The sequence below is a fragment of the Aedes aegypti genome, chromosome 1, assembly GCF_002204515.2.
Source record: "Aedes aegypti strain LVP_AGWG chromosome 1, AaegL5.0 Primary Assembly, whole genome shotgun sequence".
Taxonomy (NCBI): Eukaryota; Metazoa; Arthropoda; class Insecta; order Diptera; family Culicidae; genus Aedes; species Aedes aegypti.
The window spans coordinates 64,232,356-64,251,500 of NC_035107.1; the positions used below are offsets into that span (position 1 = coordinate 64,232,356).

The following is a 19,145-nucleotide window of genomic DNA, read 5'->3' on the forward strand; positions in this document are numbered from 1 at the left end:
TGTGCAAGGTTCTTTGAGGAAAACAAAAACAAACTGTGTACGCAGTGTTGCCACATTTTTTTCGATTCTCATTTGTGTTTTCGGGCGAAAAAATCTTTTTTATCTTAAGGTGAAGATGAAACGGAGCCAAACTTCAAATTTTCAAGAGCACGGATCTGGAGAACCAAACATCCATTTAAGCTGAAAACTTAATCGATTGGTCACCACCAGCGACCTACCAATCGATTAAGTTTTCAGCTTAAATGCATATTTGGTTCTCCAGATCCGTGCTCTTGAAAATTTGAAGATTGGCTTCGATTCATCTTCACCGTAAGTCAACCTCCAAAAATCTTGGTAAAAATCTTTGTAAAACCAAAATAAACTTTTTAGAATCAGAAAGAACCTTTGCAAACGTATTATGACTGTTCTTGGCATATCAACAATTAATTATTAATTGGAACTTATTCTACTAAAAGTAAGTTCAGAAATGCATAATTAATTCTAAAAAAATATATATACCTGAGAATTACAGAAAAACTAAACAAAGGAATGGTTTTTCTGCTTCATATCTTTCAAAAACCTTGTCCTAAACAGGTGTAATATCCTAAAATTTTAAACATCTTTTTCTGCCTCAGTAATCTGTTATCTGTGATCACCAAGGGATTGCTAAGAGTATCTTTTACTATTGCCTCTTATAAAACGATAGCGGAGCTCACCCATACGAATGTGCACATCAACAAAGTAGCTGGTACGAATGTGGGGAAATGAACCACGGCACACAAATTCAGCGCATTACTTGCGTTTCATTCTGAAGTAATTGATTCACACTTCCTTTTGTTTGTCTGTTATCTATGGTTCGATTTTCCGAAGAAACATTTGATTTTCTGCAGCTCATTACCATCAACAGCTTTAGCAGATTTCATTGTGCTTCATGCGTTTTGTACTGTTTTCTCTCGTAGCAAAAGGTAAACATCCGAAAGTATAGGTGTGTGAGTGGAATTTGACTCTAGAGTATAGAGCTTAGTGACATTTGAACACACGTAGACTAGCATACGCTCGTCATACACAGTTTGTTTTTGTTTTCCTCAAAGAAACTTGCACACGCTTTCTAGACTCATCAAAATGCATATGGAAATATTACCCAATTTGAAAAATTTACACCCGGATTCTGGGTGTTTTTCGAGACAGAGTGCATATTGTTTTCCTCTAAGGTTCACAACTACATCTACACTAGGGCATCCATACCATTGGGCGTGATAACCACTATAAATTATGATTCCGATAAGGAGGCACAGCTCAAGCTGTCAAATTCCATGGTGAAAAACTAGGACGCCATCCCTCTGGTGATCAAAGATATCTGTAGGCAAGAACAGGAAAAAATCTGTGTAATTAAAGATAAATCTGTGTATGTGGCATCACTGTGTGTATGACGAGCGTATGCTAGCCTACGTGTGTTCAAATGTCACTAAGCTCTGCGAAGCTTTGCGGCAGGCCTGCCCAACGTACGGCCCGCGGGCCACATCCGGCCCGCGACTCCTTTTTGTGCGGCCCGCGGAGGCCTTATAGATTCTTCTCATTTTCGGCCCTTTGAACTTACCTACTTGTAGTTAGATATACTAAGGCTAACTGTTTTAGTTTTAAATTTAGCTTGGAACAAATATTTTAGCTGAGAATTTTTTTTATTTTCTTATCATTAGAATACCTTGGAATCATTCAAATCCTTTGTCTTAGATCTTTTGCAGCTTAATTTTGGGTACTGTCGATTGGAGTTCAAAAAACGAGTAAAACTTAATCTGCAAATGTTTCTAACTTGAAAAGTTCGAATTGAGTTTCATGATAAAAAAATCAAGTTTATTAGATTTATCTTGTTAAAATTCATCATCATTTTTTAATCTTGACGTCCTTCCTACATTCAAAATTAGGCCAGAGCAAAAATCATTGCCAAAAGGCAAAAGGCTTAATTTTCAAACATAACTTTTCTGAATTTAAAAATTCTTCCAGAATCCTGAAAATAAGTTTAACCAACTCATGGGAGTGAGAATCGTTGGCATGATTATAAAAAAGGCAGGCTTTAAGAAAATATTAGACAAGATTTGTCATGCATTAAGAACAAGATTTTACGGATAACATGGGCAGGCTTCTCACAGAATCTTCAACGAGGATTCTATTCTTTGCACTTTTGATTCACTTCGGCAGTGCGGTTTTTGGAAGCTACAGCTCTCATTTGGCGCTTCAGCTACTTATTGTAAAGTTTCAGACAATTCAGCCTAAAAAAACCCATACCAAAGTGAATCATGGAAGTGCCCAAGTTGTTCTGGACCCTACTAGGTGAAATTCTGGCAGGATTCTGAGTAAGATTCTTATAAAATCCTGGACATTAGTTTTCAAACGTTCAAAATGTCTTGGGTGGACTCTTCAAAACATCCAGTGCAAGAGTTTTGCATGATTTCATGGAAGAAATTTTCTTCATTTACTGACTTTTCTCAGATTTCATGCGAATTGTTGTGCATTTGAAAACCTGGCCCACCACTCAATATTCTTTCTGCGATTTGGCCCGCGCTTCAAAAAGGTTGGGCAGGCCTGCTTTGCGGCCTTTTCGGACCGTGTTGCCAATCAAACAAAAACTTTTTTTTTCTTTTCGTTTATTTTAATTTGTTTTACTATTGTGCTCTGCAAGATAAATCCACGTAATACGATTATCTGAAAATGTCGATATACCGTCGCAGTGATAATGAAAATCACCAAATGTTTCAGATTAAGCAAATATGAAACATTTGCGTCCATGTAGAACGAAAATATCCAAGACTACTTGAAATTTGACGTTGCGTTTGAATTGCGCGCATATCTTCTGCGCGTTACCGCCGCCGCTGGATGTGGATTTAAAATGAGCGCCGCAATATAAGGCAATCCATAAGACAGCTGCGACCAGCTGGTTTTTTTGTTTATCATGAGATTTTGACGTTTCGCGGTCGGAGTGACCGTTCGATTACAAAGGGGAATGTTAAGCTCTGATAACACTTGCAGGTTTGGTTTACCCTTCCGTTTCGGTTGCATTTACACTTTTAGCTGTCAGTCCTCATTGATAGCCTTATGGTCTATTCAATTTGTTTATTTATTTATATATTTATTTATTTTTTCATACTGTCTCTTCTCCACTACTACATTCGCTCCCTGCTGTACCCATCAAGATAAGACAAATAAGCCATTTCATGAGACGTTTCGAATCATATGGTTTCCGTTTGTTTACCAGCTTTAAAAGTTTGTGGCGGGCCGATTTATTACGTTTCTTCTAGCGCTACATTTGGAAGAAGCTTTTATGGCGCAAGTGGCAATGCAACACAATTTTTAATTTTAATTGAAATCAGCAGGCAGGGAAGATATTTTTCATCTACAGGTAACATAATACATGTAAACCGGGTAGAAACATGCACTGGAAGAGACGGGGACGTCATCGCCAACAAAAATGTGACCAGCGCCATTCAGATATTATGGGCTTATTCACAAATTTCATAACGCTGAAGGAGGTGGGTGGGTGTCCTCACGATGTTACGGCTTATACAAAATTTGTAGAATATTCATACAAAAAGCGTTACGAAGGGGTGGGTGGGTGTCAAAATGGTCGTTTTCGGCGTTATGAAATAAATGAATGAACCCTATGCTAGTTTTTTGAACAACAACAATGAGCGGCCCGCCAGAAAACATCATTTGAACGTCTCGTAAAATGGCTTATTCTCGATTTACTGAAAGAACCCGCCGTTTTTATATATATATTTTTTATATACTGTTCCTTCTCCAGTACTACAAACTCAAAAGTGAGTTAAAATTACTGAACTTATTATGAGTTAATGGGGTGGAAGTTGTTTCCATATTTGCATACATGCGAAAAAATACCTACCTTACCCGACGCAGCTTTTGATCACTTTTCTCACTAACACTTCTGGAAACCTGTCAGAAATTGGTCCTAAAATGTTTAATGAAATCTTGTTTTTATTTAATGACACGAAAGAGCATGTTACTGCAACTATTTTAGCAATTTTTCCCGCTCAAATAACGGCTACATCATATTTAAACTTTAATTTAAAAATTTGATCCATAAATGAACCTTGACACTTTTGATCATGTTTGACGTACGCTTAATCGACAAAAACACCACAAGGCTTTTAGTTTTAACACCGGGGTTGTTCCTATCGGACATTTTGGAAGGGACACGGAAAGCAAAATACACCCAAAATTTAAGTTTAAGCCAAGGAATGTGACAAAATCTAAAAAAATGTTTTTTGGATCTAAACAAAAGAAAAACATTAAAAAATTGAGTTAACATGTGTTTTTAGCCTAAACTTAAGCGTTTGGCATTGAAATCGGGACAGGCCTTTAGGACCCTAATAGGAATTTCACGGGGAATTTCTATCTCTTTCGATCTTCAACAAAACTTGAAAACAATGGTGCCAGTACCTGTCAGCTTTGACAGGTACTAGCACCGTTGTTTTCAGATTTCCCAAAGGACGAAAAGAGAGCGATTTTCTGATGACGTCACCGTGCAATGGGCAATTGTAGAGGTAACGCTAGTGAATGGCCCATTGCACGATGACGTCATCAAGAAACCGTTCTCTTTCTCTCCCATGAGAAATCTGAAAACAACGGTGCTAGTACCTGTCAAAGTTGACAGGTACTGGCACCGTTGTTTTCAGGTTTTGTTGAAGAGCGAAAGCGAGAGAATTTCGCCGTAAGTGGACTATAGGCCTTTTCATGTGACAGGTCCGTCTATGCATTTGTTTACATCGGTGGAGGACCAGTGCTAACACGGGCTTGTCATTTTCATAGAAGAACTGTCAAAGAGCTTCCGGATCAGCTGACGTTTCAATCATGTGAATAGGCCTATTAGGGCTTGTTCATATATTTCATAACGCTGAAATTTGCCATTTTGGACACCCACCCACCCCCTTGTGACGCTTTTTGTATTGATATTTATCTATTTTTGTACGATCCGTAACATTGCAAGGACACCCACCCACCCCCTCCAGCGTTATGAAATTTGTGAATGGGCCCTTAGATTGTAAATATGTATACCCAGACATGGAATAAAAAAAGGGGTGCTGACATAGTAGCGAAACCATCACTGAGGAAACGGAACGTATGAGGTACATAAGATTTTCTTATGGAATAACGACATAAGAAGTATTTTGTTTTTCATTCGAGAATCTTATGAAATTCCATTGCAGACTTATGAAACAATCCAGCTTTTTACGAGCGATTATGGCCGCCACAAGCAAACTCACTTTCTGGTAGGGATCGACCGATCTGACATTTGGCTTGGGTCATTTGACAGCTGATCGATAAGTTTGATGATCGAGCTTATCGATTTGCTGTCAAACGACCCAAGCCAAATGTCAGATCGATTGATTCCTACCAGAAAGTGAGCTTGCTTGTGGCGGCCATTAGCACTCGTAAAAAGCTAGATACTCATTACATAGACAGATATAATTTCATAAGAAATTCGTTTTGGTTATCATACGCATTGATCATTGGCTTTCATAAGACAATCTAATGGAGTACGATTTTCTTAACAATTTCATACGAAAATCTTATGAATTACGTGGAGCGATGGTAATAACATAATATTCACGATAGAGATTCATAAGCGCGCGTATGACAATTATTATTAACACTTGTGAAAAACAGTCGACATCCTATCGAAAAACATCTAAGAATTTCATACGAATTTCTTATGGAATAAAGACATAAGAAGCATCTAATGAGACTCATAAGAAAAACTTGTGAACTTCCATCGATCATTGCGTTCATAATATAAATGGGTATAATATCATAAGATACTCTTATGAAGGATCATAGATATCAATTATGGAATTCTTTTCGACCATTATGTATTTAGAGAATCGCTCTTTGAACTTAGGAAAATAAAGATATGCATAAGATCTCTAATGATAACGACAAGAATTTCTTGTGAATATCGGACGTTTTGTATTTCATAAGACTCTTATGAAAGAGAGAAAACCAGTGAAGAAATCAATTCACGAGCGTTCTCTTATGAAATTCGTACACGGAGAAATACTTTTACCTAATTTTTGAGTTTACTTTACCCAAAATTAAGTATATCGATTATAGTTTCAACCCAAAATCTCTCGGTTTTCTCTTTCTCCCTCACGAATGTTGTCAAAAATAGAGAGAGCTGCATCTACCCAATGGGGGTACTTTGGCCCAATAACCCAAATTTGGGTAAATGCAACTTTTCTTATGTTTGGGTCGAAAGAACTCAATTTTGCGTTAAATCAACCCAAAATTGAGTATATTTTTCTAATGGAATTAAAGCCAAACTACCTAGTGGGGACCTTGGAAATTTAGCCAAAATTGAGTTATTGGGCTCAACTACGGAATTGCGTTGAAACAACCCAAAATTGAGTTGAATTCCGTCTCCGTGTACGCAATTTCTGGCTCAGTGATGGTATCGCAGTCAGTATATGACAGGAATACCAATCACCCCTGCCGTAATTTTTCCTTGTCGTCGAGTCTGGCGCCAAATGCTGGCGAGGAAACAAAAACTGAGACATTTGCGCGCAATAAAAGAATAAAAGGTACCCACTTTCCGAAATTTAAACAACTTATGTGACAGATTCATATATTAGAAAATAATGGATAATACCTGGTTTACAGTGTAAAGAAATAAACAAACGTTATGAGCCTATGCATGCTATAAAACGTTTGACTTTTACTGTGCGCCCTGTTTTCAAGTTGCCCGTGGGAGAGAGCGAGACAGCACCAACACACGGCGCACAGTAAAAGTCATTAGAACAAAAGAATTTATGGCACGTACAGAGGCTCATTCAACTTTCATTCGGTGGCAGATGTGGTTCCTCCGGTTCGAGCGCATCCGTAGTCATGAATAGCGCTACAATCTGTTTCATGTGTGGTCAAAATTCTGTGGAGTTGCACCTGGCATCAGACGACTCAAGGCTCAGTATCAGCAATATTATCAGCCAACATTTCTGGTTTGAGGTAAGTCTTGGTTCGTCTAATTTAAGGTGTAATTCAGCACACTCATCAACTTTGTTTTTAGGAAGATGTCCTGCAAACTGCCTTCATTTGTGAGTCTTGCTGGCAGAAAGTGGATCAATTCCACCGCTTCTACCAAGAGGTGAGACAGCACCATGATCAATTGATGCAACCCGACGCGGTTTTCATCAAACAGGAAGAGATTGAGCTCGTGGATGAGGTAGAGGGAAGAATTCAAGAGTTTTGTACAGAGGATGTAGTACTGGAGGAAGTAGGGAACCCATTCGAAGAAAAGAGTGAAGTTGAAAACGAATGCAAGAAACAACCAGTTACAACGAATTCTAAATCGAAACCCATCTCCTCGAGAGAAACCAAACAACGGGAAGAGGATGATTTCATCAAACAGCACAGACCTTTCCTTTGTGACGATTGTCCTGTGAAGTTTGAGAGTTTCGCAATGATCCTTCGTCATACAGTCGACATTCATGGGAAGCCATACATTAAGTGCTGTAACGTACGGTACAGAAATCGAACTTTACTATTCCAACACGTCCAGCTTGTGATCAATCCCGATGCGTTCAAATGCGAAATTTGTGGCAAATCGTACATGTTACATTCCACATACGTGCGTCACAAACAGGAAGTTCATCTGAACGAGGATCAATTGGTTTTAAAATGTGATCGATGCCCGAAACTTTTCTCTAAGCAAGACCTGCTCCGGCGCCACATAGCCAAACATGAAACCCTGGAGAAGGAGGAAGCCAAATGCGAAATCTGTGGCAAGTGCTTTGGGACGCAAATTTCCCTGAGGGATCATATACAGGCCATTCACGAGAAGAAAGCCAACTACATCTGCGAGATCTGCTCGAAACCATTCACCAAACGGCAAGTTTTTCTGGACCATCGCATAACTCACGACCTTACGGCAGACCAACTGAAGAGGCAGTGTCCGATTTGCAAAAAGTGGCAAAAGAATCCCAAAATCTGGAAGAAACACATAACACGACATAAAAGCGAGGGAGCATTCAAGTGCGATCAATGCGATCACGTTTCCATTAACTTGGTGGCGTTGAAGTGTCACATTGAACGGCAACATAAGAAAATGCGGAAGTTCGTGTGCGATCTGTGCGGTAAGGAGTATTCGCGTCCGGTAACGCTGAAGGAGCATGTCGCCAATGCGCACACGGGACAACCACTGTACCAATGTACGTTTTGCGACAAGAATTTCTTCTCGAATGCCTCCATGTACTCGCACAGGAAGAAGGTTCATCCACAAGAGCTGGAGGAGTACAACAGGACCAAGTATAGCATGGCGGAAAAGAGCGGAGAAAGTGGTGATGGAATGCTGTAATAATTAATAATAAATCTTTATTAATCTTAATAAATTATTAGCAAATCTTCTATTTTTGCAAGCTGGTTTGTAATGGAGATCTCTATCACTTCCCATTATCCATATCATCTGCGAAGCAAACAAATTGACAGGATATGTTGAAAATCTTTCCTTGGCAGTTAAATCAGGCTCTTCATATGACGCCTTCTAGCGTAATATTGCACAATAAGCACGGTAGTCCATCATCTAGTTGTAGACCACGGCGGTATTCAACCGTACCTGAGTGTTCGCCTGAAATCTTCATAGGTACAGGATGGTGTTCAACATCCATTGTCGATTTGACCAATCTTGTGAACTTCCAGGAAAAGTCCTTTTCGTCCATTATTTTCCAAAGCTCTATGTGGTTGATACTACAGTTAACTCTCCCAACTTACTCGATATTTGCTATCTCGTTATCGAGTTACCATCGAGTACTATACTGCTCATAAACGCATAATTGTCCCATGTGAATAGGAAATCCAGCAAACATGGGACTGACATGCGTTTATGGGCAGTATAGCGACATCGATGGTCCGTTCAATATCGAGTTATGGAGAGTTGACTGTATCGTATGCCGCCTTGATATTTATGAAAAGCTAATACGTTAGGATCTGATATTACCGACATTTTTGAAGAACTTGCTATACAGTGAGGATGTGAGGTACGTTGTCGATCGGATGTCCACTCGTTTAGTAGAGGTGACAGACGACTAAAGCTAAGTATGCTGTTCCGCTCAAGAAAAGTAGAAATTTCTGCCCAAGAAATGGTCAAGAAATTTCCTACAGTGAGCTCCATTTGAATTGACATTTCTTTTCATCTGCGTACTGCGATCAAAGAAAAATGCTTTTCTTGAGCATTTCTTGCAAGAAATTTCCCACGCATCGAGATAGGCGATTACTTTTCTGTTGAAGTGCATACTTCGCTTAAAGGTGATCTGATATAACACTTTGTGCCTTTGTGGATTACATTTGGAATGATGATCGCTCGGAAGTTCCCTCAATACAATCTTTTTCGAGAGCTGATCTGTTTCCCAGGTTACGTCTATAAGCAGATGCAGACAAATGACCAGCTACTCCATCGAGCCCATTTAGATGAGTTCAGCTCCAATACCATCCATACCAGCTGTTTTTTTTTTGTTCTTGATCTGTTGAATGACCCCCTCAACCTCTCTCAAATTACGGGCTGATGGGTATTTCATCCGTCATCTCCGTACTACTGACGTAGACATTACATTCGTTGTCTTGATCCTCATTGCCTGCGCCCTTAGCACCCTTCAGGTGTTCAGCGAAGTGTTGCTCCCACCTTTCGATCACCCCACGTTTGTCTATTCCCATCTTTACTGCACTGACAAACAAACGTAACACTTAGAACGACATTCTTCAAAATCCATCACCCATTTCACACCACCAACGTGTAGTGGACATCTTCATCTTCTTGACATTACGTCCTCACTGGGACAAAGCCTGCTTCTCAGCTTAGTGTTCTTCTGAGCACTTCCACAGTTATTAACTGAGAGCTTTCTTTGCCAAAGTTGCCATTTTCGCATTCGTATATCGTGTGACAGGTACCGATGATACTCTTTGCCCAGGGAAGTCAAGGAAATTTCCTTTACGAAAAGATCCTGGACCGACCGGGAATCGAACCCAGACACCTTCAGCATGGCTGTGTTTTGTAGCCGCGGACTCGGCTAAGGAAGGCCCCTGATAGAGCTATAGGATGCATTATCGAATGCTCCTTCAATATCGAGAAAAGCAACCAGGGCTATTTCTTTGGCTTCAACCCAAGTAACCATGGAGCATTATATCATTGCATATATAATACAGCTGCATTGCCGTAAGCCTACCATTAAAGTAGTTAAAAAGTGGAAAAGGACCCTTTTACAGTTGCACTAAAGCAAACACGACGATAAAGCAATGAAGCAATTTATAAAGTAACATTAGTAACATTTATAAAGTAATATTAGTGTATTGATACATTTCTAATGTAGAGTTAATGCTTTGTTGCTTGACAGCTCTTGAAATATGTCGAATAAAAGTAATGTTACATCAATGTTGTTGATATGCAGTAGAATACGTGCAATGTTATAATGCTTGTGGTTACTTGGGAAGAGATTTCTCGATTTTATTTACCAGCGACTGCAGCGTCGTAATGGTAGATTTACCTGATTGATACGCAAATTGTGGACTTCGTGGCCGTGCGGTTAGTGTTACCAAGCACTTAGCCGCGTCGAGTCAAGGGGTGTGGGTTCGATTTCCGCTTCAGTCCGGAAAACTTTTCGTCAGGAATGTATTTCGACTGTGCTACTGGGCGTTGCATGCTAGTCCGTTGTCTAGTGTGGTGCTTCCTTCAAAGGGCAAATCGTCCCCACTGGAAGCATTAATGTGTAGTGCAGAGTTGCCTAATATCAATCATATCAGCTGATGGCTGATGGTCTAAAACTATCAATATCACTTGCGAGCTATCAATATCACTTTGATTTGACAACCAACCGCAGTGATGCGACATCGCACTCTAGATCATAATCACACCAGAATGAGTGATCACGTGGTTATTATCCATGCTATTAATGTTTTTAAGTGACCAACACATAGTTTCAGTCTATCTGCAGTACTGTCAAAAATATCGTACTGATAAATTGCCATTTTATCTGCTTAATTTAAAGCTAAACTTAACCCATCAGTGATATCCATAGTCTATCGTCATCAATGCACTGGTGATGGAGTAGACAGCATGATGTTGATGTGATATCCGATTTGTATCGTAGTTGGCCTGTACAAATCAGCAAATTTGAAAGCATTGATAGTGACAGCGAGCAACTCTGGTGTAGTGTCTTTTTTAAATATGTAGGTAATTATAAAAAGGCATTTCTATTTAACTTGTTGACTTGATGAAGTCATCAAATATTGTTTTCTCTCCATTGTCTTGAAAAGAACAGAGGCTTATAGGTCTAAACCTGAGACGAGACTCGCGAAGACGGTCTTCTTTTTCTGTGATTGCTGAGTTTTTTTCTTATTCCACTTTGTGTTTATACCAATTATGCGCATGCTGTTCAAATCCTCACATGAACCTCTCAGCAAAAAATGATTGAGTTTGCATCATAAATAGCCGTTTGAGTGAAATTTCATGCCAGCAAACGTAGCAGACATAAGAAATAATTAATCTTCTGCTTAGATTTATCAGCAACTTTGTAAAAAACTGCTCCGCCGACTGAGGTTTTTAATAACAGTTTACTTTGAACACAATACTTTTCACTTTTTCAGCCATAAAAACGGTGGGCTGCATTTGACGTTTCGTGAGAGGGGAATCTGGGCTGCATATGACGTTGATATTTTTCCTCTTCGCGAGTCTCTCTCAGGTCTAAACGCTTTGGGAGTTGTTTTATCCTTTCTTCCTGCTTTGGAATGAAAACAACTCGAACCTTTTGCCACGCTTTTGGAATATATGGAAGCGCAACACTTGCTTTTTATTCAAAGGCCGGTTTGCTACTGACAAGAAAATTATAAGGAATCGCCTATCTCGATGCGTGGAAAATTTCTCCCAAGAAATGGTCAAGAAAATCACATTTTTCTGATCGCAGTACGCAGTTGAGAAGAAATGTCACTTCAAAGGGGGCTCTCTGTAGGAAATTACTTTTCTTGAGCGAAACAGCATACTTAGCTTAAGGTGAAGATGAATCGAAGCCAATCCTCAAATTTTCAAGAGCACGGATCTGGAGAACCGAACACCCGTTTGAGCTGAAAACTTAATCGATTGGTCACCACCAGCGAGTGACCAATCGATTAAGTTTTCAGCTTAAATGGATGTTTGGTTCTCCAGATCCGTGCTCTTGAAAATTTGAGGTTTGGCTTGGATTCATCTTCACCTTAAGAGCGGACGAAACATCTCTTTTCCTTGTTGCAGTAAGCCTGGGAAAATGTCATCTTTCCCGGCAGATTTGAAAGGCTGAAAAGAACTCGATGCTCATCCGACCCTTGAAGGCGTGAAGATTTCACAAGCTTTCTGAAAGGCATTTATCGACCATACATGTCTTGCCTAATCTGAGATCTGTTATTCATTCGAATATGGGATCGATTCAGGGAAATGAGTTCTCATCATTACTTACAGTGTTTCAGAAGAGTCAACAATAAAACTGTCGTCTTCTTTTTTAAGGCTACCTAGACCATTTAAATAGTCTTTGGAAAGGACTTTGCGCAGCCTTGCAGCTGCAGGAGCGTTGGCTTTCACATACCCATCTCGAGTCCTTACATTTGGCGTACCTTAGTTCTCTGTTGTATTCTGTTAGGGCTTTTCTGTATTCAACCCAATCTAAAGTGATCTTTGCTCTATTGAACAACCGCCTGGATTTCTTGCTTAATCCTGCCAGCTTGTCATTCCACCAAGGCACATCCCTGTTAGATGACCTTTGTTGAATAGGACAGCTAGCATGATAAGATGAGACCATTTGGTCAATGATCCCATTAGATGCATTTTCCACCAGTTGTGGTTTTCTTTGGGTTTCTATAGCTTTCTGTTAGTTCTGATCTAGCCTTAAAATCGAACCGGATTTGTTTATGACATTAACCTCTTGTCGGATAGAGTTTACAAAAGTAGGAGAATCCTCTCTATGTAATGTTGTTAGACGATATAGATCTTCTCTTTTATTAATATCGATGCTGCTCCAAATTGTATGATGGGCATTTGAATCGCACCTTATTATAAATTGGGCATTAATTTTCTTACAGTAGTTGACAAAATGAACGACAGAACATGGAGGCACACCTTCAACATCTCCAGGAAAGTAAGTATATAGATGCACCATCTGGTTCCTTTGACTGTTTTAGGTCATCGGAATTGAACGCCGAGTTCATTTATTTAAGGAAATAAAGAAACTTTTTTCAACAAAATTTTACTGTTCGAATTTACTTTTACCAAAACAGCGCCCAATGCGCAATGATTCCAACGATTTCCTTTCAATTTCTTCGTCAGCCATCTTGCTCCGTTTTAGCGTACTTGGCATTCCGATCCTCGAGCCACTCCTGTGGATGGTCTTTCTTCTTGTGCACGTACATGGTGACATTGGAGAAAAATGTCCTCTCGCAGAACGGACACTGGTACAGCGGTTCTCCCGTGTGGGCAGTGGAAATGTGTTCCTTCAAACGAACTAGCCGCTTAAATTCCTGACCGCACTGGTTGCACGGGTACATCTTGACTTTCGAGCTGTGGCGTTTCTCGACGTGCTCTTTCAGCGCCAGCAAGTTGTTCGAAACGTGACTGCAGTGGTCACACTTGTGCGATCCTTCGGTTTGATGTCGATCGATATGCCTCTGGAAGTATCTGGAGTTCTTCACCAGTTTGTTACAAATCGGGCACTGTTTCTTCATTTGGTCCGCCGTGAGTTCATGCGTTTTGCGATGATCCATTAAATCTGCTTGTCTGTTGAATCCTTTCGAGCAGTACTCACACACGAAGTTGATTGTCTTCCGGTGAACCGTATCTATGTGTATCTTCAAAGTGACTTGTGTTCGGAAGCATTTACCGCATTCATCGCATTTGGCTTCCTCATTATCGAAGGTTTCATGCCCGGCTATGTGATGGTCTAGAATCTTCTGTTTGGTGAAGGCTTTGGGGCATCGATGGCATTTAAACACCAGTAGATGCTCATCAGAATGGCTATTTTCTTTGTGGCGATCGTATATGCTTTGACCCTTGAAAGTTTTGCCACAAATTTCACATTTGAACGAGTCAGGATTGAATACGGTCTGCACGTGTTGGTAAAGTATGGATCGAGTTCTAAACTTTTTGTTGCAACACATAATGTATGGCTTATCGTGGGCCTTAGTTGTATGTTTCCGGATCGTATTGAAGTCATCGAACTGCTCAGAACATGTCTCACATACGTAGGATGTGTGCCGTTTGATAAAATCGTCCTCCGCTTGTTCTTGTTCCAGTGGAATTTTTATGCGCTTCGGAACTGCCTTGGGTTCATCGGTTGAAGATCTCTTAGAAGCTTTGCGAAGTTTTTTGGTTTTTGTTGCATTGCTGTTAGTTTTGTCTTCTATCTTACATTCTACTATCTCATCGGCGTCTAGGAAGCTGTCTAGAAACAACTGTTCCTCAGCTACAGTTTCCTCTTCCTGTTTGAAAAAAACTGCAAGCGGTTTGGATTCCATTCGTTGCTTGTGCAATTTCCTCACATCTTCGTAGAACCGGTGAAACTGATCCACATTTTGCCAACATGATTCACAGATGATGGCGCTTCGGAGCTCATCTTCCTGTAATTCAAACAGAAACAAATGCAATTCCGGTGGATTACAAACTCATTTAAGCTTCTTTTACCTGAAACCAGAAATGCTGGCGCATTATGAGGCTGATGTTAGGCTTTGATTCTATATCGGCATTTGAAATGCTGTAGAATTTTTCAGATGCTTGATCGCACGTCAAACAGTTATCACTATCCATGGAGAAGCAGTGTAGGACCGTATTTAACAGACTAAAATTTATTTAAGAACCGCGAGATAAACAAAAGGCTTCTAATTTGATGGCATATCGCATCCAAAATCATGTTTATATGTTGTATGTTTTATACACGACATGTATACAACATATACATGCATTTCTGCAACAAAACTGCATTTTTACCGTTGTATCTACACACGGAGAAATAACATGTTGCAAAGCTGAGAAACACCGAACCATGTCACTGTTACTTTTGCCTGGCGATGATTCTCGATAGATTGATGTGACAGGTCCGTCTATGCATTTGTTTACATCGGTGGATGACCGGTGCTAACACGGGCCTGTCATTTTCCCGATCAGTTGATTTGAGACGTCATGTGAATAGGCCTATAGGTCTATTTTTCCGGTTTTCTGTTGCACCTTTGCTTAGGGTTCATTCAAATATTACGTAACGCAAAATTTGCCAATTTTGGACCCCCTCCCTCCCCCACGTAACAGCTTTTGTATGGAAATTTTTAAATTTTTGTATGAACCGTAACACTATGTCAGACCCCCTCCCTCCCCCTGTTGCGTTACGTAATATTTGAACAATCCCTTATAGGTCATTTCACGGCGAATTTTTTCCTTTTTTTGCTCTTTAACTTTTCAGTCGTCGCACGGTTTGCCAGAACCACCACGCTGATGTTGTGTACGATAAGCGAGGTTTTTTCACCCCTGTTGTACAAAATACAACAGCGCGACGACTGAAGTGTTAAGAAAATTTCAAACAACTTTTCCTGGTACCTGTCAACGTTGACAGGTACTGGCATCATTGCACTATGGTCCAGGAATCAGTTTTACGCGGAAAGATGCATTTTGAGCTTTACACTGAAACATTAGACAAAAACGCTCTTCTACAAAGTTGTTTGTATTAGTTGAGCCCTTTGTTTGGTTTTATTGAAAATTAGGGTGGACCACATTTTCATAGAAATTGTGTAACTAACTTTCTTATTTGTAGAAATTATATTATACATGCTTCAGCAAAGTTGTAAACCATTCAATTTCCAGCAACTTTGCCAAAAAAAGTTTTTTTGTATCTCTTAAATTGACCGACTTAGAGCTTTTTTCATACGGTGACATAGGGTGGTCCGAACAAAACTGATTTTTTGGCTCTAGAGTTTTCAATTCAAATTTCTCATCAAAGTAGTCTATGAAAACTTTTAGAACTTTAAAAAATGCGTAATTTGGTGGGTGAAAAAACTCGTTATCTCCTTCCGTTTAGGAGTTATTGTTGTTTTTCTCTCAAAAACATGCCTACTTTGATTGTGAATATCTCTGATTGGGGCAAACATAAAAAATATCTTTTGACGGCATTCAAAAAACAAAACAAAATTGTATATTATATCAAAAAATTACAGATGTGTTATTTTTGTAACTCTAATAAAATGCCTTGAAAAACAAAGGATTTTAAGCAGAAAAACTTTAATAACTTTCGAACTAAAATAGATATCATCAATATTTTTGCATGAAAATTTGCGTTTTGTTAAGTTCTAAAAGTCGTTCATAGACCGCTTTGACGAGAAATCCGAAATAAGAAAGATAGGGCTCTAAAACTATATTGAAGATTTTCATAGTATGTATTTCTTCATTATTCTGCATTTTGAGCATGAAAATGAAATTTAGACGCCTGCCGCTATGAAGTCTCCATCCAGTCGACCCGCACTATTCCGATTTCGACTGTCGTTTGGATGATGATTCATTTGCTTCCTTCTCCGCTTAGCCTTTGCCGCCTGTTTTTGCTGATTAAGGCGGACTATTTTGCGCGCATCGTAGTCCGTCCAGTCAGCCCTCCACACCTTTCTTGTTCCAAGGCAGCGCCAACCTGAGTTATCGGCATCATTTTCGCGGTTCAAACTGGTGCATGAACCGTGTGACGAAGTAGAAAGTTCAGTGCTCCTCGGGGCTATGATTTTCGCTGACCAAGTTTTCAATTCGTCGAGAATGTCAATGCCTAGATATGGGTTCGAAGACATTGCGGTTGTGGCTGCCAAATCCAGGTGCAGCTGATTGATTTGGCATATGCCATCATTAATGTTTTTGAGCTCAGTGGCCAAGTTTGATGATACAGATTCGAAAGACTTCGATATGTTGTCGTTCATCATTTTAGTGACAGTATCAAGTATTGTCGTTATGTGGTTTTTTATGGCTACTACGCAACCAGCTAGACTACTGGTTTTGTTAATGGTAGCAAGCTCATTCTTTATTGTGGTCATCAAAATCTCGAGCCCTTCGAAAGCTTCATTTACCATGCTTTGTTTGTTCTGCTGCAGATTAGACCGATGAGCCACTTCGGTGTTTGCATGGAGCTGCTCGGTAAGAAGCTTTTGCTGCTCAGTAAGGCGATTAAAATCCAATTTCGCCTGGAAAAGTTCTTGGCAGCTATCGCAACAAGGCAGAACATATGAGCTGAAGTCCACCACTTTTTTGTCCTTCCTCCGCATTGAACTCCGGTGCACAGTAACGCCGATACACGCGGCATGAAATTTACGTGGACACCCCGCACATGTCCACAAAGCCGAATCGACGGAGGCATCCAATGCACAAATTTCACAGTTCATGACGTATTCAAAAAATATGTTTAATTAACGAATTAAAAAAAAAATTAAAACCACGCGCGGGGTCGGAGCAATTAAAAAACACGTCCGTACTGATTGACGACTGACGAAAAGAAGAGCGTTTTTGTCTAATGTTTCATTCTAAAGCTCAAAATGCATCTTTCCGCGTAAAACTGATTCCTGGACCACTGTGCATTGTTTTCTGTTTTCCCAAAGGAGAAAAAGAGAGCAAATATCTGATGACGCCACCGTGCCATAGGCCGTTTCATGGCGAAATTCTCTCTCTATTTCACTCTTCAAGAATATTTGAAAATACGTTGCCAGTACCAGCCAACATTGACAGCTACTGGCAACTTTGTTTTCAGATTTCCCAAAAGAGAGAAAGAGAGCGAATATATTATGATTTTTCTTGGAGGTACGACTGTTATGTTGATGTTTGAGGTTATGGCTTTCAGTCTTAAATAAAACTCAAAAACGGATTTTGGCTTACATCCGACGTTTCGGACACATGTATTGTGCCTTTTTCAAGGATCTGTGGACAATGATACATTACGTCGTGTTATGTGTTGATTATGTTGGATGTACTCACTAGCTGTGTTCCGTTTTATCGTTTGCCCACAGCATAGGCAACATTTGTCCAACAGCATAAAACGCTACAACAAGAGTATCAGTTACCAGGCTATCAAAATGTGCAGGCGGACTTTCATATCGTCCGGATACTTACAATTCCCCGTTCGGGTACTATACGGGAGTAGAAATCCGAAAACGATCCGGGTCGCAGAACTGAAAACGCAGTTGCCTGTTTTGGCGCCACTTTTACTCTTGTTGTGTCGATTCTGTTTGTATTGTTTGTTGCTGAACAGCATTTCTACACCTATTGTGCTTGAATGTGTGTAGTACGCCAGCGTACGTGTTGCTTAAATTGTCTGTATCTGTGCGCTTGTTGACTGTGTGAGGTGTATTTATAATGTGGCATGTTTCGAGTATTGGTAAATTCTGTTTCTTAAAACTAGAATCAACAATCTTGGTACGATCGAATGCAAAGTTGTGTTGGTTTGCAGCCGAGTGATCTAGCAGCGCTGTTTTTTCTCGTAGTTGCGCTACCTCCAGGTCCTCCGTCGTCTTGCCTTGTTCCCACATGTTTTGCAGTCGGTTGGAACAGGAGCGGTGACTTGTGATCCTCATGTGCAGCTTGTTCGTCGTCATGCCTATGTAACACGCAGAGCAGTCTGCGCATGGGATGTTGTAAATCACGTTGGATCTACTGTTTTTATCTGCAACATCTTTCACCGGCGGCAGCATGTTTCCCACGGTTTTTACGTTTTTCGAGCTGAAGATGACGTTCGGAAAGTCTTTTTTGAGGAATTTTTGAATACTTCCTGTCAACTTTCCGATGTTCACCATTGATCGATAGACGTTTTCTTGACGGAAAAATTCCGTTTCTAGACTTGTTGTTGGTTCGTCAAGACGACCAAACAGTCAAAACAGAGTGGTATATGAAACCGATCGCCTCAGGACGGTTTCTCAATTACCATTCCGCCCACAGCATAAAACAAAAAGTGAACGTGGCAAACAATTTCATCCACCGCGTCAAAACATTCTCCACCAACATCGATCCCAACACAACACGCAACCTCATTTTCACTCAACTGAAATTGAATGATTATCCCCCCACAATGATCAACCGCCTCATCGACCGATCGAGAGAACGATCGATGAACACCACCAACAATGACGTCACTCCACCGCAAGAAAACGTC

The 19,145-nt window shown here is 40.1% G+C and overlaps 2 protein-coding genes across 2 annotated transcripts; one reads left to right on the plus strand and one right to left on the minus strand.

The window, feature by feature from the left end:
• Positions 1-6,800: 6,800 nt before the first annotated feature.
• LOC5570767 (transcription factor grauzone) lies at positions 6,801-8,390 on the plus strand. Its single transcript, XM_021838216.1, has 2 exons — positions 6,801-6,990; positions 7,052-8,390. Exons 1-2 carry the CDS (start codon positions 6,874-6,876, stop codon positions 8,336-8,338), a joined length of 1,404 nt encoding a protein of 467 aa, XP_021693908.1. The 5' UTR covers positions 6,801-6,873; the 3' UTR covers positions 8,339-8,390.
• Positions 8,391-13,142: 4,752 nt separating this feature from the next.
• Positions 13,143-15,082, minus strand: LOC5570768 (transcription factor grauzone). The gene is made up of 2 exons (XM_001659308.2): positions 14,672-15,082; positions 13,143-14,607 (listed from the first exon to the last, which is right to left on the minus strand). The coding sequence occupies exons 1-2, from the start codon at positions 14,792-14,794 to the stop codon at positions 13,318-13,320; spliced, it is 1,413 nt and encodes a 470-aa protein (XP_001659358.2). The 5' UTR covers positions 14,795-15,082; the 3' UTR covers positions 13,143-13,317.
• Between the last annotated feature and the right edge of the window lie 4,063 nt (positions 15,083-19,145).